The sequence below is a fragment of the Cydia pomonella genome, chromosome 3 (genome assembly GCF_033807575.1).
Source record: "Cydia pomonella isolate Wapato2018A chromosome 3, ilCydPomo1, whole genome shotgun sequence".
NCBI lineage: Eukaryota > Metazoa > Arthropoda > Insecta > Lepidoptera > Tortricidae > Cydia > Cydia pomonella.
Genome location: NC_084705.1, coordinates 17,620,683 through 17,646,279, shown reverse-complemented (window position 1 = coordinate 17,646,279; position 25,597 = coordinate 17,620,683). Strand labels below are relative to the sequence as shown.

Here is a 25,597-nt window from a genome sequence, read left to right as displayed (position 1 = left end):
AATTGTTTCAAAGTAATAACTCACTAGTAAAATTAAATTTAATCAAAGATGTGCGTAAATATTGTCTTTGTGATAAAGCTGCAAAATATAATACGGTACAGTCACGTCTGAAAATATTGTTACGAAAATAGTGCCAAAAATATCTATACAATACCTTAATGTATGGGCAATAAAGTCGTGTATACATATTTTTGGCACTTTTTTCGTATCGATATTTTCAGACGTGACCGTACCTATGCGCTTTATAGAGGTTTTCTCGTGATTCTGAGTAGAAATCACATGGCACACTTTTTTTGTTAATGCCTTTAAATATTGTATTAAATTAAACGTGCCGCATTGGATTATCATACGACATTGCTCGTCTGGGCCGGTAAAGTAACCCCTCGCCGCGCGTCACTTGGCGGAAAACGTGCTTTCCGTGGAACTAATCCTAATCCTAACCAAAATATTGGTTGTAAGTATTTAAGTAATAATTAATTAATTAGTACTTAAGTAATGATTTATTAACGAGCATTTGTTGAAAAAAAAACATACCTCGGAGTAAACAGGTATTGCTAGCCTCATATACCTAAATCCTTGCCTCTTGGGCATCAATCTCTTCTTGTCCTGTCTCTGTAGCAATAGGTACTTACTATAGATTTTTTACACATTAGCTGACAATAATAAGACCGAGAACTATGTGATATTCCAATTCATATAGGTAATAAATTTTAGTAACATACTTTAAAATAAACGATTTCTGAGACGGTTATGTGTACGTACAACTTTACTCGTTACATATATTCAAGCATGAGTTGTAGGTATGTAATTCCAAACACGGCTCAGATGCTCGGTTCGTTACGAAGATAACGATTGCCAAACACGATATAATGTATCTATGTACACATTCATTCTCGATATATGGAATAAATATATGGGAACTGCGGAGCTTCTACCTGTATTACATATTTTTAGGTTAAAGAACATTTGTATATTTCCTTATAATCTATATAAATGTTGTTTTAGTAATTGTGTATATTTAAGATCATGTTTATCGAGGCCATTATATATTTTTGATGGGTGGTGATTTAAAATTGTATAACTTGTTTCTGTCAATAAAAGTTGATACCTACAGTTTTTCTCTCTCCTTGGATAATTATTGAGACGATTTTAATAAGCCCAAATTCAATGTTTGCAATATTTTCTTGTTTTTATAATATAGAAATAATAAGAAGATTGCCATAGGATTTGTTGGAACATCTACATGGGGCCATCAAGTTGACTAATTTACTACTGCTTCTACATTCAGGACAGTAGTTAATGTAGAAAGAATGAGATAATTATAACGGGAATAAAGTTTTTTTTTTTAATCTTATATAATATAGTTGGTAGATGCAAACATAAGCAATGACGGCTTCCATATTATTTTGATGTTTCTCAATCTAAGTTACGACTGATTTGGGTGAATCAAAGAAACTATGAAAAACCCAACTGTTTCATGACTGGCTGTTTTATTTTCAGTTTATACCCACAACTCTAACTATCAAAACCTTCCACTAAATGAGGATCGCCCATATTATGTTTCCAAAGTTCTAATTATAACCTTGATACAGAAACTAAGGTCCTTTTTTGTGACAATTAACTTCACATACCTGTAGAATAAAAGTAGGTACCTATTCACAAACATGTCGTACTGTATAAATACTAATTAATATTGTGCTTTAAAGATAGAGTTCGCATCTTTCTATCTAAAATACCGCAGTGTCTTAAGAGGCAGGTTTTCAACCAGTGACTTATGGGCACAGAGTGGTGGTCGCTCGCAATGGGTCTCATAAAAAAAGCTCAAAGTCGCTCAAAGGGCAGTGGAGCGAGCTATACCTACTCAGAGCTTCTCTGCAAGATCAAATTATAAATCAAGAGATCCAGAAGAGAACCAAGGTTTTTGACATAGCTCAAAAGTTGCTAGAATTATCAATGGCAATAACTGTATTTTCGTTTTTATTTTTTCAATGGCCAGGGCACATTGCTTTAGAACCGATGGTCACTAATGGTATAAAATTGTTTGAGTGGCGACACTGGCGACCACGTACGAACCGGAAGACGCAGCAGAAAAAGGCCCACAACAACATAGTCCGACGATCTGGGTATAGCAGGAAGCCAATGGATAAGGGTCCGGACATTGTGGAGATCCCATATATGTTCAGCAGTGGACGTCTTTCCGCTGACATTATAATAATTACTTTGCTCTAGGTACATTGTTGCATTGTGGAAAATTACTTCGGTAATTTTAATAAATACCTAGAACCGATAAATATAGTGCACCACCGAATCAACTACGAGTAGCGTAGGTGCTCTGTGACTCTCATTACAAGATTGGACAGCTCTCTTCATGCATATTCAAGTGCCTAACCAACACGCTTGTACACGTCACTTGCAACCAACATCTAAACCTATTCGAGTAGCATATGCTGCTTGCAATAAATATAGGATTCGACGGCCTGTCTGGCCTAGTGGGTAGATCCTGCCTATGAAGCCAATGGTCCCGGGTTCAAAACCTGGTAAGGGCATTACTTCGTGTCTTGAGCACGGATATTTGTTCCCGAGCTATGGGTGTTTTTATCTTCTTCTATAAATGTATAAAAGAACTGACTGAACTGACTGACTGACATATCAACGCACAGCTTAAACCGCTGGTTCTAGAGATTACAAATTTGGCACGTAGGTTCTTTACAAGGTCTAGGGGTTTACTTAAAATTTTGTATTAAATTACAAGCAAATATCAGTCTTCGTGAATTAAGTATTGTAGCCGGGTCTACCTTAGTCTAATAATGAAGCTTATTTCAAAGTTTTTAAGGTTGAATATTTATTGCTTTAACTAAAATTCGATATTCTAAATGACACGAAGGTTCTTTCGCTACTCAAATTTACGGTAACTGGCAAATAGTCATATCATAATAGGAAGTTTACAGTATTTTTCAAGATGGCTGCGATTCCTCGAGGTCCCCAAAAGTCTAATGGTGTGGACATAAAGAAGGGGCCTTTCATTTACATATATATACCAATTTTCAGGACTGTTCCAGAGATTTCGAGGTTTGTTCTATTCCGATTGTGCTAGTAGTACACCGAGGTACAATGAGGTGTATTCATTTTTCACCTGATTGCGTAAAAAAAATGTGAATTTTAATTTATGTTTTTTTTTTATATAAACTTTTATACTATGCCTCAATCCTTTGAGAAGTTTCACTTCTGACACGTGTGCTCGGCACACACGCTCAATTTTTTTATAATTAATTAACTTGTTTAATAAGTTCTCAAAAACGGATCTAGCGACTTCGATGAAACTTACATTAGAGGGGCGTATGAAAACGACAATTCGATCAAACCAGCGTTCATTTTTAAAGTAATTAGTTTGCCCGGGTTTTCGTGGTAGCCCGGTACCCACCAATTAAATTGTAAAGTAATGATGCGATTTAATTTTCAAACCAGAGGTTAATGAGGGTGAAAAATCGATCCATGTTTTATCGTTGGTAAAATTAGTTTTTGACTATTTTAAAATAAGACATTCAATATTTATAACATACATTAATTGGTGTGTGTGAAGTTCCCAATCCGCTTTGTGCTAACGTGGCTGCCTGTGGGACATGTATAATTATATAGTTTTCATCATTGTTCACGCCAATATTCAAAGATAAACATTCGAAATAAAAAACAGGCACCTACCTATTTAAAATAACGAATTAGAAAAAAGTCAACGATCAAATTGTCTTTGTAATCCGGGATTTGAAATGATGGACTTGATTGATCGTTTTTGATGTTTACTTCGGACTAATAAAACATTCTACGGCTATTTCTTGTCCCGTGTTGTTTATGGTTTTGACTTGTACAGTCGTGCACGGGGTTACGGACATTTTGGCCATATACAATTATGCATTTAGCCTGGGTAAAAAAATAAAAAAGAGTACTTTTACTTTTATTTCGGGCGTAATTAGAGTGATAATTAGCGAACTTCGGTGTTCACGGTAGGCCCTCTGATGCTTCCTAGTGTAGAAAATATGTTAGAAAAATTGAAACGCTAGATTCTTATACTATTTATTTAAGGGCACTTCCTACATCTAGTTCGATCTGAGAGTTCGATGGAAGCGATTATGTGATCAGTTTGATGCTAAAGGGTGCTGTGCTGAACTATGGTTGCATTGGCAATCCGATTGATACAAATACTCGCAAAATAGACTTATTTACAGTCAGAATGAAATATCGTAACCTACATTTGTTATCATAGAAATAAGCCTGTGTCCCGATTTATTTGACCACTCACCAATCAAAAATGTCTACTAACACTAAACAATATTTTATTGCATCCTACATCTGGAGCATCGCCTTATACGCCTGTGAAACGTGAAAACTCACACAAAGTGAATAATTGGCAGATAATAATAATAATTACTTAAGGCGTAGGGATGTGACGAGTGACCCCATCGCCCGCTGGTTTTACTAGTGCAATCAGTCAACGCAGGGCAGCATGTGGCGAGCTGTTGGGAAGTAGCGACCTCACGTACCCGAGTGCTCCTCGGGAGTTCTGTTACCCGCAAGGAGGGTGGGTGGGACAGGATTCTCTGCCCCTGGCTGGCCTTAGCCGGCCGGCCAGAGTGGAGTCGTTAGAGCTGTAAGCTCCAGGAGTGGAAGTGAAAAACTGTATAAGACGCGAGTTGGCACAGTGGCTGCGAGCAGCCACTGGGTAGAAAGCGGCGTACACCTCTCGACACCCCTGAGCCGCTCACACTGGTGTTGCCCTTGAGCCATCCTAGATGTCGCTTTTTGTGGGGGCCCATCTTGTGGGGGCGAGTCACCGTCAGCCGGAAATAAAATGGAATACCGTTTTATTAGGCAGGCGTCCGGTTTTTTTATCCCATAGCCCAGTATTTAGTCCATCGCTTTCAACCAATAGCCCATTTCATTTTAGATTCCATCAACTCTCAAATAGTCCTTAGTTCCTTAGACCCTGGCGGGTGCTGCCTCTGCGTGCGTCCCATGACGCGGGCAAGGACAACATCCGCTAGGTGTACCCCTTACATTTCATTAAAGTGTCAAAAGGGGCTCTACGTGTTGGCTTCGGCTCCGCGCACGCCTCCCAAAGGTCCGGAACACCATTGTTCCGTGATGGGAAAGACATACAAATAATTACTTAATAGTAATATGTACAGACTTATCACTTAATAATTACAATTAAGTAATTATTAAGTGATAAGTCTGTACATATTATCAAAGCTATAAGTGCATACTAACATATCTATGAGTCTGAATGTTACTCGAAATAAATGATTTTATTATTATAGAAGGGATTAGTTGGACAGAAAAAATATGCAATATGAGGGTTCTAGATAGGATTAAAGAGAAAAGAAATGTATTATATTGGGCAATAGAAAATGGAAGAGGAGTACTAATTGGATACCTGCTACGACACGACCTATTCCATAAGAACATCATAGAAGGAAAAATGGAGAGAAAGAGAAGAAGAGGAAAACAGAGAAAAAATATTTCAACCAAATAAAAGAAAAGCATGTCATGCCAGAAGGTTAAAGAGTTGGCAAAGGACTGGACGAGATGGAGATTGCTCCAACCACAAGAGAACAACTCTTAAATATAAAGAAGAAGAAGAAGTAACCTAAAATGTATCAATTTGATGCACAGTGCGTACGGTGCCGGTGTAGTACTGCGGATTCCTAACAGGAGAACACATAGCTCCGTACCCTGGCTACAGCAGCTGTATGCAATACATTATGCATATATTCGGCACCAGAATATGTTACACAATCGGGCCACCTGCGCCCCGAGATGCCCGTAAAGCCGATTGCATTTGCCTAATCCTGCTGCAGTGTGGCTTAGCTTGGCCAGAGCGGTCTATTTGGTTTAGTTCTGCTATATATCCGCGGGTTCGTTTTTGTAAACGGCATGTTCGAACTGAATTATAATTGTAATCCTATTGGTACTCATACGAGTCACACGTATGAGTACCAATAGGTTATTTCAGCTAATGCGATATTAATGTAGGTATCAGCGTGACATGCTGATGAGCCGATTTAATTGAGCAGTTGAACGTTTTTTTGACTTGACCTTGGCTCTATACTTCTGGGGCAGTAGAGTGATATATTATACTTTGTTTGGGAGGAAGGTAGCCTAGGGAAAATCCAGAACCCTTCCGCTTCACACTTCTTGAATTTGCTAAACTGCAATAATACTCCAGCGACAAGTTAAGCGGTCTCAACCTGATCAGGGGGCCTACCGCGAAAACCGAAATTCGCAAATTGTGGGGATCTTTCACTTTAACTCTCACTAAGACGTAATTAGAGTGACAGAGAAAAATGCCCGCAATTGACGATTTTCGATTTTCGCGGTTGTAGCTAGGGATTGCAAACCGGATTGATTTTCAATCCGGCCGGATCCGGCCGGATTTTGGCCATGATCCGGCCGGATCCGGCCGGACCGGATCCGGATTGGTATAGGGATATTAAAGTTAATTAAGTGACATATTTTTCTAGTTTTTTGCGTAATACGTATTCCTAAATCTATAATTTGAAGTTAATAAATAAATTCTTAAAAATAAAATAGAACTTAGTAGTAAAAAGTGTTACAATGTCAATATCACTTTAAAAACAAAATATGAAATCGGTTTTTTATTATATTGAACCATTCACAAGTACTCAAATTTTCGATTATATTTATGAATTTGAGTAGTTTACAAAGCCTGATGATGGGATTTGGGCCGTAATGGAAGTCCTTGAAAGGACAAGTTTTCCTAACTGTTCTTTGATTGAATTCTTTGTAACGTTGACATCCATTCTAGTAACGAAAGAGATATATATTTTACTTTTAACCAAAGTGATATTAAATGCGCTACAATATTATCTTGCTCTCATTTTTTTGTGTGTGAAAGTAGTAGAATGTATGATTTAAAAAAATGTTGTTTAGGGATAGAAGGGCAAATTATAGGGAACGAAATACGACACAGCGGAAAGGGACTCTCTAAGAAAAGTTACATGGATCAAGTAAAGAATTGGCTAGACATCATGTACGTACGAAGATGTAGGAAATTGCATAAAATTGGTTGAAATTGTGAAGACAAAAGATTCTTTCTTAAATTTGAATAGAAAAGAATCTACTAAAGATTATCAATATACATATATATGATGAGCTCAACTCAAGTCGGTTGACTACTGCCGACTTAATCCTGTTCATTTGTTTAGTTTTAATCTTCTATCACAACATTATGACACATTAACCTTAACATTAACCTTCTCTCTAGCATAAATTACAAATGCCTTCCATGGCATCTCCATCCTTTAATTTTTCCTTCTATTACAGTATTTATGTAAACGTCATATCATGCCAACAACATGAAAGAAGAAGAAATTCTCTCCTGTTCCCAGTTATCGTCATAATAAATATATTTTTATCTCACTATATTTAAACTTCTTCACTAGTTTTTTGTTCTATCCAACTTTATATCTCTCATCCGTCGCGTTTTCCTCACCTAAAACGCACAGCGCGTGCTGTATTTAGGCGTCTTTTTTATTTTACCGGATCCGGTCCGGATCCGGTGATTTTTACCGGATCCGGTAGCTCCTGAAAAGTGCCGGATCCGGCCGGATTACCGGATCCGCCGGATCGGATAGCAATCCCTAGTTGTAGCCCTGTGTGGTGAGGGAATCTAACTCGATTTTTTTGGCATAAATAGATGTGTTCATAGGGGGTTTTAATTTTTACCCTAATACTCGTATAACTTATAAATGCGATATAACTTATAAAATAGAATGTTATAATCAGAATCAGAATCAGAATCAGAAATATTTATTGTGCAAACTGTGTAGGTACAAGAATATGACTTAGGTACATTTTTTGATGAGTATCAACAGTTTTACCCTTCTCGGGTATACAATTATTTTTAACTTAAACTAGGTTTTAATATTTTATCTTAAACTATATTTTAATATACATTTAGGTTTACATAGTTATAAAATTCTTTTAAATTATAGAAAACTTTGTCTATTAAAAAGTTTTTTAAACATCTTTTAAAAGTATTTCCTTCGAGGCTTTTTATTTCGTTTGGCAGATGGTTGAAGACATTAATAGCAGATATGAACGTACTTTTTTTATATATTGAGGTGCTAGTTCTCGGAAGTACCATATTGTACTTATATTGTGATCTGATATTTTCTTTGCATGAACGCTTTGTGAAATATTCAGGGTGTTTTTTTACAAATAGGCTTAATTCTAATATATAAATACCGGTAAGGGTCAAAAAGCGCTTCTCTCTAAACACTTCACGTAGCGATTCATCCATGTACATTCTAAAAACAGTTTTTAAGCATCTTTTCTGCAATATAAATGTTTTATCAACATCAACAGAATTTCCCCAAAAAATTACTCCGTACGTCAGTAATGGGTAGACTGTTCCATAATATGCACTAATAACAATTTTTTCGGAGCAAGTTTCTGACAATATCGATAAAGCATAGCATCTACTAGAAATTTTTTTATTTAGCTCATTTATATGTGCCTTCCAATTTAAATGTGTATCTATTTCAACGCCGAGAAAACTAACATGGCTTACGTCATCTACTGACGTATTCGCATTTGACGCTACAATAGATTCAGGCACAGTTTTATAATTTCTAAATTGTATAAGTTTCGTTTTATCTAGGTTGACATGGAGGTTAAGACTGTTTAGCCATTTTAAAATGTTTGTTAGTACACTGTTTATATGTTCTTGCATGTTTTCATATGTATTTTCATTTGAGAACAAAAGAGTAACGTCATCTGCATATAAAGTACACGGTACGTCAACTATATTTGGAAGTTCATTTAGGTATATTAAAAATAGGAGTGGGCCGAGAATACTACCTTGGGGAACTCCAAGCTGAACTTTCTCAAATGATGACTGTACCCGTGCAACTGTTTTTGTCTGAGCATTGTAACTAACAATTTCTACAGCTTGCTCCCTATTGTACAAATAAGTGTAAAATAGTTGAAGAGCATTTCCTCTTATTCCAATATTTTCAAGCTGTTTTAGAATAATGTCAAAGTTTACGCAGTCAAAAGCTTTTGACATATCGATCAAGAGGGAGGCACAAAGGTTTTTGTTGTTTACACTCTCCCAAACAAGCTTTAACGTTTCAAATATAGCTGTTGTAGTAGATTTCCCCTTTTGAAATCCAAATTGGCATGAGTTCAGGATTTTATTTTGATTAAGAAATTTAGTTAATCTAATGTGTATTACCTTTTCAAAAATTTTAGAAAAAGTAGGTAATAAAGCTATGGGTCTGTAGTTGCTCAAGTTGGTTTTGTTTCCTTTTTTATAGAGTGGTTTTATTATTGCTTTCTTAAGGTCATCGGGGAATATTCCAGTTTCAAGCGTTAAATTTATAATGTGCATAAGAGGGTCTGAAATATAGTCCACACATGATTTAACTACTTGAATTGGTATATTATCGTGACCCGAGGATTTTTTATTTTTTAAGGAGGCCACAATCTTTTTAATTTCACTAGTATCAACCGGAGTCAAAAAAATACTATTTGGGATACAATTTAATTTATATTTATATTCTTTGGGGTCAAACGTATTTAATATATTTTGGAATGTGTAATGTTTATTAAATGCTTGTGCTATCTCTTGAGGGTTTTCAAATGTTGTTCCATCTTTGTCTATTTTCGTTAAAGTTATTGGTATTGTATTCGTGGAACAGGTATTTAATTTTATTAAGCCCCATGTAGCTTTTTGCTTATTCGTACTATTTGAAATGTATCTATCGTTTGATATAATCTTAGATTTTCTAATGGCATTTTTTAATATTTTACAGTATTTTTTATACTTCATCAGAGTGAGCCTATTATCTTTTGTTTTTTGATTGGTAACGTGTAACTTTCGTTTGATTTTACTGGATTTTAAAATACCTTTCGATTTCCAGTTTGGTCTTTTCATATATGTGACTTTGGTTTTTTCTAGTGGGATGCAGAGATTAAAGACCAGTGAAAAAATGTCGGCAAATGATTTATAGGCTGTGTTAGGATCTGATTCCCTATAAACGTCCGCGAAGTTAATTTGAGCAATATATTTTTTGAAGATGTCAAGATGATAATCAATCCTTCGTCTTTCAACAAACCAGTACTTTTGATTATAGCTATAATTTGTTGGTAATTCAATGAGTTGACCAGTATGATCTGACATTCCTAAATTCATTACTTTAGATGTATATTTATGGGAGTTTGTTAGTAGATTATCAATGCATGTTTCTGAAGTAGGAGTTATTCTTGTAGGCTCATCTATTGTATGTCTAAGGTTAAATTTGGCTAGTGTATTTAGAAATGTGTTTGTGGCTTTATCTGCATTTAAAATGTTTACATTGAAATCACCAGCTATAATAATTTTGCGATTTAAATGTCGAGATCTAAGTGTTAGTTTGCTTACAAGAGTTTCAAACTGAGAGATAAATAAGTCGAAGTCACCATCAGGCGATCTGTATACGCATACAACTATATGGTCTATTTCGGAAATACTAATTCCGCAAGCCTCAAAGTGTAATTCGATTGACATTTCTGATATCCAGTCTATGCTTTGACAATTTAACGACTTTTTTGTATAAATACAAACACCACCACGAGATTTACGTGTTCGACAGAAATATGTGACCAATTTATAGTCATCAATTTGTAAAATTGAAGTTTCATTTTTTTTAAGAAACGTTTCAGAGAAGCATAATATATCTATGTTTGAGGCTGATGTTAATATTTCTATTTGATTTATCTTAGATTTCAGGCTTTGGACATTTTGATGAAATATACTAAGGTAATTTGTCTCACTTTTAGTTAAAAGAGCTTTGCTAGTTTGGGTTTTCTTCCCGGTTTCGAAAAAAATAATAAGGAATCGTTCCTTTTTTCGGTAATGGCTCCTGCAAATTTGATGTTGTGCATATATTTACAGAGTTCTGTACAATTGATTCAGCTGCCTCCGAAGGTACAGCAGAACATTTGAGATCAGCAGCAGCAACATCATTTACAAAGCTATAATATGCTTCCTTATAATCCATTTGATCAAGAATTGCATTTATTTTTTTACAAATTTCTTTCATGTACATATATTTATTTTTCAGTTTACTCTTTTTATTACATAAAATTTCAACAAATCTAAAGTTATTGATTTGTATGCAGCTTTGGCGAAGCAGATAATTCAAGACATTTACATCTATGTCCTTACTAATTCTAATGCCTAAAATAAAAACGGTACAATTTTCTAATGATTTTAGGACACTATTTAAGGCAGTAACAATCTTCATGGGGTTAGTGTCGTGTTCTCCAAGCGATAAAACAACTTTATCACCCTTTACAAAGGTATAGTCTTTAACAGAGTCCATAATGATGTCTGACGTGGCGCCTGGCGAAATGAATGATTTCACGTTGTATTTCGTGGAGTCGTTGTCATATCGCATTCGGAGGAGCATAGAGGAAATTCCGGCACATTGCTCTCCACCAAACACAAAAATGTTTTTGGTTTTACTTTCTCCTTCTTGAGTGCTTTGTCCGAGATTCAGTGTTGAGGGTAATTTTTTGGTAACCATATTCGATATAATTGTATGCCGCTCACTTTGTGAGGAGGGGTTTGTAGAGTTAGTTGAAGGAGAGGTATCAATTTCAGGAATTCCTTTTTCCGCGCATCGAGTTTTCTTATTTTTTCCAGTTTTAGGCGTTGACTTGATTGGCGATCCAATGCCACCACCATCAAGAAGTTTTTTTAATGTCGCGATCTGACGTTCTAGATCTGCGTGACCTTTTGTTAATCTCCTCACTTCTGTATTAAGGACTTCAATTTCCTCGTGTGCGCTATTTAGTTGAGTGGTGAGAACTGTGATTTCGTCCTTCAGTTCAATAATTTGTGTACTCTCAGTTAGATTGGGTAGGCTTTTCACGCTGATATCCTCATCGTTATCGGACGTCGATTCGGCTGAGCTACAGAAAGGAGAGTTTTTTAATGTGCTATTTATCGTATTAACTGGTGATAAGCTGATACTTTTTCGTCTAGGTCTCCTTCTAGATGTCACATTGTTTATTTCGTCATTTTTCTCGAGACATTTCTTTTTTTCTTGCTTAGGCGTTGATTGTATCTGAGGTTCAATCGTTGGAGAGGGACCAACACATTTATTGCACTTCCAATTTCCCTTGTCTTTTTTTGTCATGAGCAGAAACCTTTTTATACTCACATTTGCCGTGCATTTTATGTGAAGAATTTTTTTACATGTGCAGCATTTAAGATATTCCCTCGAGGTTACAGCGGTTCCACATAACGAGCATTTTGTTTTTTTATCATTTATATGGAGAGACATCTTTTTGCAGTATTTCCTTATTTAAAATAAATCGGATTCTATAACTGTAATCGATAGTCGGTATTCGATATTAGCAATCGATTTAACTTATGTTTAATATGCAGTTTCTAAACGCAACTTTTGACACTGGTAACACTATTGACATTTATATTTTTGTTTGTTCCGTTGGTAGGATCTCTCAATTGTCATTTCACATCTGACTGTCAGCGATTTGTCGAACGTACACCCGCTATTTTGTCACTAATTGGTAAATAACGTGATAAAATGTAAATTTGAAAGTGAAACGGTCGAAAATACTTATCTTACGAGTGTAGTATAAGTGTTTAAAACTCCTTTCCTGGGACACAGTTTGGCACAATGTGGTAACTTGCGAAAAGAACGTATGTTTGTTGAACTTTTTTTTACACTTGACACTAGGATTTACTTGGTTAACACAATTTTAAATATTTTTAATTCAAAGAGCTCTCCCGTAAACATGTTAGCACGGCTAGGGTTGCCAGCCTTCCCTAGGGTTGCCAGCCTTCCGATAAATGCGATAGTCACTCTGTATGTCTGTTGTCTGTCTATTCGCGCTTAACCCGCTCGATTTAGATGAAAATTGGTATGGAGATATTTTTTGATCCGGGAAAGGACATAGAGTAGTTTTTATCAATCATCATCATCATTCCGCGCAGATTAAGTCATATTTTTATAGAGGCAATAGTATAGGAATAGGCAAGAAGCTATCCCGAAAAAATATGTCTGATGCATTTAAATAATGAATACAAAGTGTTGTATTAAATAATGCATCCCTTGACGTTGGTAAGATATGTATGTATTTGGGTTCAATGATTTTTTGTTGTTATTCTATACCGTCAGTCGGGGAGGATATAAAAGTTTGTTAGAAAAAATGTTGACCTGCATTGAATTTACACCTTTGCTTACGATGTGTACCGTTGCTACAAAATAACATCTGGACATATAAAAAAGAATACTTAGTAGGTAATAAAACAGATTCTAACAAGGCTACGTGCCGTAGATAAATCCCTATAAAAATCAGGAAACACGAAACTAAACCACGAAAGTGGCAAACAAGCGTGCGGCCCATCTGAGGGTAAGCGTCTACCGTAGTCTTTAGGCGCCCGCAACTCCGCATTTTACTGTGGACTTAGTAAGGTAGGTACTGTAGGATTTTTAAAAATCCATGCCATTACCATGTAATTACGTTTATTTTCTTTCATGTTTTGCACTGATGCTAGTGTTATAATATAAGTAAGTAAGTAATAAACTAATAAATGGTCTTGTTATCGTTGTTATCTATATCTATCAGCACGCGTACGACATGGCCTCTTTTTGTCATCATGACGTCTCGCCGGCAGACTAGATGGCGTTGATCGCTGCCCTTTCGCCGCCGCAAAGCCGCGTTCAGTTTTATGCCGTGTCGTACAGTTGCGTTCGTGACCCACAAATGGTCTCGCCGGAAGATCAGCGCTGACTTTTGAGTTAGCATTTATGCTGAGGCGGGACCATTTCGTGGTAAACTATTTATTTATTTTATGTTTCTTTCTTTTGTTATGTTGTTATACTTTTGTATAACTTAGTTTATCACGAATAAATGCAATGATTTCTGATAAAGTGATGAAAAGTTAATTCTTCATGTTCAGCTGAAAACAAACGCTTATGTTGCTGTTATATTAATTGCTGCTGCAGAGCCCTGAAAGTCACGTGTACGTCCCGTCAGTCTCTCGGGGGCTTTAAATTGGTACGCGATACTGAAACAGAGCATGCCTGCACATTGCGTCTGGCTGGTACAAGTAAGGCTAGATTTTGGCGTTGGCTTGGTTGGCCTTTCGGCTTAGTTTAATAGATGGTTTGGTCACCCGGATGCGGATCCACACGCCGCGGCGGTGTGCAAACGGGACATCGCTATATATTGTTCATAGCGCTGTCTCGCTCAATCAGCGGATCCGCGCGCGGTATGATTGTATTGGTTGGGGATTGGGGGAGAGGATTTTTGTAGTTACTTGAGCGCGTTAGATTAAGATATGAGTGGTATTTTGTTACCCCGTGGAGTCTACTAGTCTAGTTAGCCGTCTATGTTGATCCGTTGGTTGGTGGAGGATTCAACAAATCATTAACCAGATTGTGGGTTTGGTCATTTTAGTCCAAATAAATGCTATAATTGAGCTATTACTAAATCTGACAATTATTTATACGCATTTCCTTATCTGACGATCACAAGTTTGACACCCGATATTCACATTGTAACAGTCAAATTAAGAAAATGCGTACTTTCTTAATCTGACGGTTACAATATGAATATCGGATATCAAACTTGTGATCGTCAGATTAAGGAAATGTGTATAAATAATTGTCAGATTAAGTTAAAGAAAAATTAAAGCATTATCATGGACCAAAATGACCAAATCCAGAATCTACATAACGATTTTATTAACCCTCCACCAACCCCCCGAAATTTAAAAAAATCTGTAGACGATTTCCTGCTTTCTGGAAAAGAAAACTTTATATAACCTTTTTTTCTTCCTATCATTTAATCTTTCGATTCAGACAGGTCTCTACGATGATTGAGTAACACATATCGCCGGCTCTCCAGCTATATATACCTATTTATTACAGGACGCCGCACCTGGACATTTAGTATAATGTCACATCTACATTATACTTCCCTATTTAATTAACATTTTCTCCCGAGCGATAACATTCTAAAGTACAAACGACGCTCAAGCAATTTCGTTTCAAAAATAACTATACAATTTCACAAACCTGTTTTCGCCATTCTCTCAAGTAGGTAACTACCTCTATTTTAATATGAATACAATATTAAACACCGAGTATATTTTTGTACAAAAACGCTAGTCGCTTCGCCTGCTCTCGACTCCACGCTAACTACACAATGTCAAGTCATTAGCCAAAACAAGGATTACGACTAAACCGCTGCGTTCAGAATTAGTACGGCCTAGGATTTATAGCCGCTAGCCGACATGCTCGCAACTACAACGCACGGTTGATACGTAGAATAGGATATAAAACATTATTCAGATATATACACCCTTACAAATAATGAACACACACACACACACATATCGTCGGGTAAGGTGTAAACCTGCTAAATACATTTTTTAAATTAATTTATTTTTAACTTTAATATACACTCTTAGCCAACGATATGACTGTATGTGTTCTAATAAATAAATAAAAAGTAAAAATAATGGAATGGCAAAGTAAATAGCAATTAAAATATGTTTAAGTAGGTATACCTAGTTGACGAAATATAATTTGCACCGATTCAACTTATACCATACTTATATTTTCATATGCATAATTTTGGGACCTTAAAGCTAAAGATGGATAATAATATTTTCCCCACATCAGCTCGTAAAAGCTCTCTTAAATATTCAAAAACTGATGGGAACTTTGCATTTTATCCACAAGAGTGGCAAAATATTTAACTGGATGCAAATTTTGAGTTCACTTCATGTTGGCTGATGGATTCGACTTTTAAGTAATTTCTTTGAATGACAAATAATAAATAACGTTAATTTGGATTTAATTTGTAACGTTTTACAGTAAGTATTTACGTCGCTTTGTTGTGGTGAAAAATTTTGTGTTCCACTCTGTAGCAAAGTTTGTTTAACCCTCGTACCTTGAAACTCTCGCAACGCTCAAAATTCCACTTTTCGAATCTTTCGCTTGCTCCGGTATCAATTAATTGCACGAGGGATTAAACAACAACTTTGCCCTCTTGTTAAACGAATAACTATTAAATAGCTGTTGTGCTATGCCAGTAATAATTTAACTTTTGAGTTAATCGCACTATTCTGATTTTGGAAAGTGCTAAACTTACAAATATATGTTGCCAAATAAAATTTCTTCTGAAAATATTGCAGGACATTTCGATGTGTCATCCCACTTTCCTCACACTTGCTGGCATCCGATTTGATTAAAGTATTTTTTAAACTCTATGGGTAGGGTGACAGGTGTCATCTTCATATAATGTATAACTTATAAACGGCAAATCTCGTTAAATTGTATTGAGATGACATCTGTGCGTCTTTTTTTGTGAGGTATTTATGGGCAGCAACAATTTGGTTTAGCTGCATTGCTGCACCAAGTAGTTAATGTGCGGTTAATGCAGCTGTTCTATTTTTCAGGTCTAATGTTATTATGCTGTTCATTCCATATAAAATAATCCGCTGATGTCACTTTTCTGGGACTAAAACGATCCATTACAATTTAAAACGCTTGATTGCTTCTATTTACTTCTATTGTATTTTCATTAAAGTCTCCGTGGCGACCACTATACGCGTTGACTTGATGAGAAGAGAAATCAAAAAATATTATATTGATCCCACTTGCGTACCTGTTACTCATGCCATGACGTGATGGACGTTTTGGGGTGACAAGGTAAATAGCTTTTTTTAGGGTTCCGTGCCTCAAAAGGAAAAAACGGCCAAGTGCGAGTCGGACTCGCCCATGAAGGGTTTCGTACCATTTATGACGTATTAATAAAAACTACTTACTAGATCTCGTTCAAGCCAATTTTCGGTGGAAGTTTGCATGGCAATAAATGTACATCATGTATTTTTTTAGGTTTATCATTCTCTTATTTTAAAAGTTACAGGGGGGGACACATTTACCACTTTGGGTTTGATAAAAAACGATTTTTTGAGTTTCAGTTCTAAGTATGGGGAACCCCCAAAATTTATTGTTTTTTTTTTCTAGTTTTGTGTGAAAATCTTAATGCGGTTCATAGAATACATCTACTTACCAAGTTTCAACAGTTATAGCTCTTATAGTTTCGGAAAAAAGTGGCTGTGACATAAACGGACAGACAGACGGACATGACGAATCTATAAGGGTTCCGTTTTTTGCCATTTGGCTACGGAACCCTAAAAACGGAACCCTTACAGGATCACTTTGTTGTCCGTCCGTCCGTCTGTCTGTCTGTCAAGACCCGTCATCTCGGAAACGCGTGGATGTATCGAGTTTAAATTAAAACCATTTACTCGGGTCTATAGTCGCTTGAACCTGTGAAAAAATCAAAATTATAAGTTAACGTAAAAAAAAACGGCCATTTATGCAGCAAAAACCGTATATTTCGACACTCTCAAGGGAATCAGAATTTATAGGGTGCTTCCCGTTGACCTAGAACTATGGATTTTGCAAGTAATATCATCTTAAACTACAAGTAGGTACAGGAAAAAATCGGAAAACCATCATTTTACGAAAAAAAAATTGTACGGGTCCCTACGTAGGTGAGTCCGACTCGCACTTGTCCGGTTTTTTGAGGTAATCGTTAATCTGACTGTGAGTACCAATTAAAATGTATAATACAGCCTGGAAGTTTTAAATAGGACGGAGAGGGCAGCTAGCAGATCCCTTACTTTTCTAATGCCCTAACTTGGGTTGGTCTTTAAGAAGATTTGGATTCTAGATAGTATTGGAATCAGTTGGTGTAATAAAATTGTCAAAAATGTCAATTTTGTAACTGAGAATAAACAGTCTTTTTCCTAAATATTTAAATGATAAAAATCAAGCTAAACAATTAAAAGTTAGGAATGATCTACTTAGGCCATTTTTGGGTAGCAGCACGGGATCAGGTCGCTACCCTCAGTGCCCCAGCAATCAAAGCAAACCAACCAACCAAACAAATAACAACAGAAAGGAAAGAAAACACCCTGAAAATACCTACGGACTTTGAATGCATTGATTACCTCCATAATAAACAACATAAAACATAACATAATAACAGGATCGGACAAAGTCAAATTGATCAACAGCAGATATGTAAGAATGATTTTATTGACGAAATAATTGCATTTTACTTTGTAACTCGAGCAAATAGGTAGCAAATCCAATACCTCATCAAAAATTCCATTAGTCAAGGGTAGATTACAGAGGCTGTGTCATTCCTAAATTAATGTATAAGCGGAAAATCCTGTTTACGTCGGTCCACGAGTAGATTACTGACTGCCGGTTGATAGATAAATCTATGGAATATACATTACAATTTTCTATGAGAGACAGTGTATGATAGAAATAATATAAACATGTGGTATGGTAGGTACCATATAACTGTACTATAGTATAATTAGAATGAAAAAATACTCGATATTCATTTATTTTTAAAATCCATTGATTAACAAAATGTATTTTAAAAACTAAAAAACCCGACTGCTTGATAAAACCTTTTTCCACAAAAAGGGAAACGATTTCTGGAAGGATAAAATATAATATTATGCTTTTTTAAGTACATGCTTTACCAACTGATATATTTGAAGGCGGTTTTAAGCCAAACAGTAACAATACTCATAATAGGTCAACAATTTAAAACGTCTGACAGGCTATGTTATTCTAAGTGAATTCTTTGTAAGTCCCTGTTTTGTTTTTCAGTAAGTAAATGACCTCGTTATGTCCTTTCACGGCAGACAAATGGTTTACATCGTTCAAGCACCCAAACTGCAAATAATGCATAGATACATCTAGCTCCCTACATCTGCACAAACGCGACCGTGATTTCAATTTAATTACAGTAGCACCATTAAAGCTCGATGGCGACCTGAGCGTCACGATATTGCGCACGCCATACGACCCCGTGCCACTAATCGCACTTAACGTAAGTATTCTATCAGCGTGGTGCCGCATGCTACATTGGTTCAAAATCAAACGACCACGACACCAACAATACATGCGCGCTAAGTTGACAAAAACTAATTCGCCGAAATTCACGTTTCAAGCGCCAGTCGGATAATATTGCTCTATCGTACCGTTTTCTGTGTTATCCTCTCGTGAAGTTTCGATGTAAAACTTGTGACGCATCGGTCAGGCCATCGGTTGGAATGGAAACAGTAGTGCAAAGGCAAGGTTTAAGGTGATACTTATCTTACCTTAAGTAGCTGTACTTACTCATTAATCGCTGCCAGTTAAAATTATTATACTGGTGCAATGTAGGGTAAACCATGGTATAACTGGCCACCTTCAGTAACTGGCATCTACAGGTTTCATTTGTTTAAAATAAGAGTTTAAAGCATTGCACGCCATCTCCTGACATCGGTTAACATTACTACATTAATCAGCTTTCGTTTTAGTACACATTTAGTTTCCTATTGGCATTAGCAACAAATTTTTCGTTTATTTGTTTATAGTCGGCGCACTTGTTTCGGCAAGTACGTTCTTCGCTTAATGAAATGATAACGACATAGGATTTTTTTAAATTTTGTTTTTGCGTAGGTTTAGGAAGTTAACTTATTTTTGCTGTGATATTCCAGTTCTATTAAAGGTAAATAATATGCTTTTGATTAGTTTTCTGCCTAAAATGAATTAAAACCGGAATGGGGGGGGGGGGGGGGTGGCTAGTTATGATGAATGTTGGTTTTGTCAAAAAACCAGGAACTGGCCACCTGTGCCAGTAACTAGTAATTTTCTTAACCTTCTTTATTTTACAAAATTCAACCTTATTCATAAAGGGTATAATGTGTAGTTTTCAACACAAAAATACTGGTATCATTCCTGGATTGTATGCAGAAACTGGCATAGGGGGCCAGTTCAGTGGCTAGTTACTGAAAGGACAGTTTTGTTCTACAGGTTTTCTAGGTTATATGTGCATAATCACATATAACGTGCCAAAAAAACAACAGTATAGTAAAAAAACTATAGATTATGCTGTTAAATTTGTCCAAAAGGGTAACCTATACCTACCGTAGCATGCGTCAGTTGCAGGACAGTGTTCACGAGTTTTAACTGCAGGCAATATACGCTTTATTGCAGTTCTATTATAGACTGAGAAAGTAGTGGAATCCCTTTTGTAGTAATAAACAGGTAAAGTTACGGCAAAATATGCTTAGAGAGCATTGTGCTATTTGTGCTTATGATAAATTGACTTACGGGACTTAGACTTTTCGTCGATAACAAACTAAAAAATGGGAAAAAATCAGACCCATTTTTTAAAAAGTTATATTATAAGTTATAGTTTAGTTAGTTGTAGTTAGTGCTACTTAAACGTGAGCGAGAGAATTGTTGCCAGTAGGTACAACGAATAATTTTAATTGGTTAATAGGCATGGAAGATTCAAGAACACGAACATGATTTGTTCCATACCTACATTAATAATTACCTACTTATAAGATAATGTTCTTTCGCTCTAGACAAAAATTATTTTAAAAATACCAACAGTCATAGTAATAAACATTGCTAAGCTTTTGTAAATAGGGTATTTAATTACTTGGACTTATGCCTTTAAACAGCTAAAGTTTATTTTTAAATAAAATAAAGTTTCCCAATCCCAGCCTCAATCTTTTTGGTGTTAGTCTTAATAAATCTCAAAGCTTAATGAAAAAGTACCCACTCTGTTTGCTCTCTAATCCCCTAGACACCCACTGCGCGAGGTTACGATCGCCGAAATCGGGTTCAAGCCGCTTATAGCCATTGGTTCAACTGGATTAGTGCAATTAAGCAAAAGAGGGTAAAACAGATTTCAAAGTGAAATTTGTATTGGTAAAGAAGAGGAGGTAAATATATGTTGTGCATAATATTAAAAAAGAATTAAGTTAAAATAACATGAAGTCAGAGGCAAAGTTCGGTGCATTGTCCTAATATTGTCGTTAGCCCCTTTTGCCCGTCCTTTGTTGCAGTGTTCCTTATCTATTAGTATTTGAATAGTTGAGAATGCAGAGAACAGTTGGCCTTTGTTCGTTTACGTTGTATTTCAACTGCACTTAATGAGAGAACGATCAAAGTTTAGCATGTTCGAATATACATGGAATAATTCTACACGTTTAATTGCACAGCTTTAAATATGACACAAGGAATTACTTCGTGTTTTGGTAAATCACGAAAATAAATAAAACTTACCATTTGAAAAATTTCGTTGAAATTGAAGGGACCTGTAACAAAATAGTACAATAAATACATATTTGGGACCATTGAGACAGACTTATAATACAGATCGATCTATCCTATAATGAACCCAGTAAGATGATGATATACAGTTGTAATAGTAAGTCTCCTACAATTTTTTCCAAGTCAATATTTATATTCAAAATTATCAGTTTTACAGCCATAATGGCAATAAATAATGCCCGTTTCATCTGTCAGTTCATTGCTCCGTCAGTATCAATATGTCAGGCATAGATTAGATTAGATTTATTTATTTCACAACATATAATTACAGTACAAATTACATTATTGTCAATTTTAAAGAATCTATATTGTGATTAGGGATTGCAAACCGGATTGATTTTCAATCCGGCCGGATCCGGCCGGATTTTGGCCTTAATCCGGTCGGATCCGGCCGGACCGGATCCGGTTTGGTATAGGGATATTAGAGTTAGTAAAATGACATATTTGTGTAGTTTTTTAGCGTAATACAAGAAATAAAGGATGTTTTTTCAAACTTATTCCGAAACCAGTAATTTGAAGTGAATAAATAACTGTTTAACCATCAATTAGAACTTAGTAGTAAGTGTTAAAATGTCAATCTCACGTTAAAAACAAAATTTTTAATCTAAGTAATTTATTATATTTAACCATTCACAAAACTGCACTGCATAAATTTTCGTTTACAATTATAAATTTGATTAGTTTCCAAAGTCCGATGATGGAATGGGGGGTGGGAATTGGAACTTCTTGGACGAACAAGTTTTCGAAACTGCAGGCCTACCGCGAACCACGTTCGACGTGTGGCCTCTCCGTCGCACTCGTAAATTTGTACGTAAGTGTAACAGGGAGGCAAAACGTCGAACGTGGTCCGCGGTAGGCCCTCTGTTCTTAGATTTACTTATTTGCATCGCTGACATCCATTCTAGTAACAAAAAATTAGATATTTTAAGTTTAATCAAAATAAATTAAATGCGCTTCAATATTGTCTCGTTCTCATGTTTTTGTCTGAGAAAGTAGTTATATAGACTGTATGATTTAAAAGACGCAGTTGTTTTAAATTTCCAATTAAGTGTATTGGTAAAATAGGGAACAAAAGGGATGATTTAAGAAACGTTACATGGATCAAGTAAAGAATTGGATAACCGTAGAGTCGCATGTACCAGGCGATGAAGGAAATTGCATAAGATTGGATGACATAGTAAAGACAAAAGATTATCTCTTAAATTTGAATAGAAAAGAATCTATATCTTATCATAATGCATAATCGGAGAAAACTGAAGTTCATCATATATTCATTTACTTACACATATTTATGAGCCCAACTCTAGTCGGCAGAATACTGCCGATTTATTCCTGCCTTTTTGTTTAGTTTTGATTTCATATCACAACATTATGCCAAAATATTAACCTTCCCTTTAGCATAAATCACAAATGCCTTCCATGGCATCTTCATCCTTATATTACAGTATTTATGTAATCATCGTATCGTGCCACTATCATGAAAGAAGAAGAAATCCTCTTATGTTTCCAATCATGTATCTTACTAAATTTAAACTTTTTCATTCGTTCTTTGTTCTGTTGAACTTCAGACCTTTCATCTGTTGCCCTTAGCTCATACAAATCGCACAGCATATGCTGTGTATAAGCATTTTTTTATTTTAACGGATCCGGACCGGATCCGGTGAGTTTAACCGGATCCGGCAGCTCCTGAAAAGTACCGGATCCGGCCGGATTACCGGATCCGCCGGACCGGATTGCAATCCCTAATTGTGATCGTCAGAAATAAATTGAAATAATAGCAATATAATCCAAATAAATTTATTCCAAGAAAAATTTAACCTGAAAAGGATCGTCAAATAATATCAATAATAAACAAATATTCTAAGTTCGGTATAATAAATTCATCGTAGGTCAGATGATTAAGCATACATTCGTTTTAGTAAGTTTAGGAACGTATTTAAAACGTATTTAACTTAAACCCCATTTAAACGGATCAAAAACTTGCATGCAATTTTCGTTACATTGCGGTATATTTGGTCAATCAACTGAATTTATTGTTCTTATGAAAATATAAATGAAAATTGCATGCAAGTTTTTGACCCGTCTAACTAAATGGAGCTTAGTGGGATATGAAGTTAAAAAATTGTATCTAACCTAAAATGTACTGACGTTTGACGTGCTACAAAAGCTGTTATAAGCCCTCGTAGCGTTTCTCCCGTCGCCAAGCTGATGACAGTAAGACGATACAAAATACTAATAAAAATGCAGTATTACGATTCCACCTGGTCTTAGTCTTAAGCAAGCCCGGTTGTTTTTTTGTATCCCACTAATATTTCTAATATTTATAAATATGAGTTTGTGTATGGTTTATATGTTTAGGTGTGTCATCCTCAATCATGCATAAATTCATAAATTGAGGTGAAGAGAAACTGACGTACAGGTAGAGGAAAGTGCCAGGAAACTTTGAACCCAGAATCCACTTGCTAACGGGGTAAAGTAAGGGTTAAAAGTATCGGATATCTAAGCAGGAAGGGTGGCATGGGAGTGTTAAGGTTACATTTTAATAGAGACTACACCAGTAATGCTGTTGCAGCACAACTGCAGGAAAAATAAATTGACCAGGACATCGACATTTTATCTTTTTTTTTCGAAAACGAGGTCGTTGACCTGTACTTATTTTTATTGTTAAATGATAGGACAGGATATCAGCTAAAAGATGACATAAAAATTATAGCTCTACTTAAAACATTTCACAAGTTACACGAGTCCACCTTCTGATGAGCATCAACTTAGTTCTAAAGAATAATTGCCGTACCGCTAGCACTACAATGCTCTCAAACTTCTCTATACATATAGGACTCAACATACGATTTAATTAGTTTGCCTTTATAATATTGCTGGACTTGCAGGCGTACATAAGCTACGGAGACTTCTTACCATAAGCAGGCCGTATGCTTGTTTGCTACTGACGTAGTATAAAAAAATAGGTATCTTAGACTAATAAGTGCCTTGTTATATAACTTGTGTATAACGAACTTAGTTGGGGCGCAACTCAAGGATGATTAACAAAGTTCAAGACAAAATGTTCATAGTTCAAGTTCAGTTTTGTGGCTCGGAAGGCTTAGCATATATTATATACGTGCAAGATCCTACTTCACCATTCACGTTAAAACCATGAAACTTTGTCATATGACTGGAGATTCACCGTGCCGAGTACAAACTAGGCTATAGACGTACTCAGCAGAAAAATAATGAGTCTACATATAAATTATTATATGATTGCAATCACACATTCGTAACAATTAATATTTGACGTTGTATTTACAGTAGAGTTAAGGTAACGTTCGGATGATGACTGCAGCTGCATTACTGTTGCGGTATTAGTGCTGAGCCCAGTGGTGGATTTGCATCCTTGGCCGCTATATCCGAATTTCATCTAAAGCGTGTTTCACACGTGTCATGATCACGGTCTACATTTCGTTCACGTCACTATTAAACCCGAATTATAAATATTGTAAAACTATTGATTACTCTTAAGAGTATCAATGAGTCTCATTGACACCTAGATTATCCCTACACGATTTCAATACTATTATTTGGGGTTCAATCTGATGTGATCATTTCCCGATTTCTCGAAAAAGTGAATCTGGCAGATTTAGTTTTTTTTTTTTCTAAAGTAATTTCAAGTTGATACTATTTCTATCTAGTCTTATCAGTTCAGGATCTCTGAGAATAGTTATTTGTTTAACAAATAACTATTCTCAATAGAATAATAATATGAGAATAGTCATTTGTTTTGACGACCGGTCTGGCCCAGTGGGTAGTGACCCTGCCTATGAAGCCGATGGTTCCGGGTTCAAATCCTGGTAAGGGCATTTATTCGTGTGATGAGCATGGATATTTGTTCCTTTGTCCATGGGTGTTTTATATGTATTTAAGTATTTATAAATATTTATATAGTATATATATCGTTGTCTAAGTACCCTCAACACAAGCCTTATTGAGCTTATTGTGGGACTTAGTCAATTTGTGTAATAATGTTCTATAATATTTATTTATTTATTTATACAAGGGGTAAAGTTGTTGTTTAACCGCTCGTGCTAATATTGATACCCGAGCAAGCGAAAGATTCCAAACACAAATTTTTCACCACACCAACGCGAGGAAAATACTAACTATGAAATACCAAAAAAAATCAAACCTAATCAAATCCAACTGTAGAAGTCAATTCTACCAGCTAACATAAGGAAACAAAATTTGCATCTGATTACTTTGCCCCACATCTGGATAAAATGCAACTTTCTCGTTAGTTTTTGAACAATCAAGAGGGCCTTTACCACTTGGTGTGGTGAAAAGATAATCAAAGGTTG

General features: G+C 35.8%; 1 protein-coding gene across 1 annotated transcript in view; it reads right to left on the bottom strand.

Annotated features, from left to right (window-relative positions):
* Positions 1 to 25,597, bottom strand: part of LOC133516200 (cell adhesion molecule Dscam2-like) — a 294,499-nt gene that overhangs the window by 182,063 nt on the left and 86,839 nt on the right. The window contains exon 4 of the mRNA XM_061848998.1: positions 21,201 to 21,232. Coding sequence (XP_061704982.1) covers positions 21,201 to 21,232 — 32 coding nt within the window. The remainder of the gene's footprint in view (positions 1 to 21,200; positions 21,233 to 25,597) is intronic.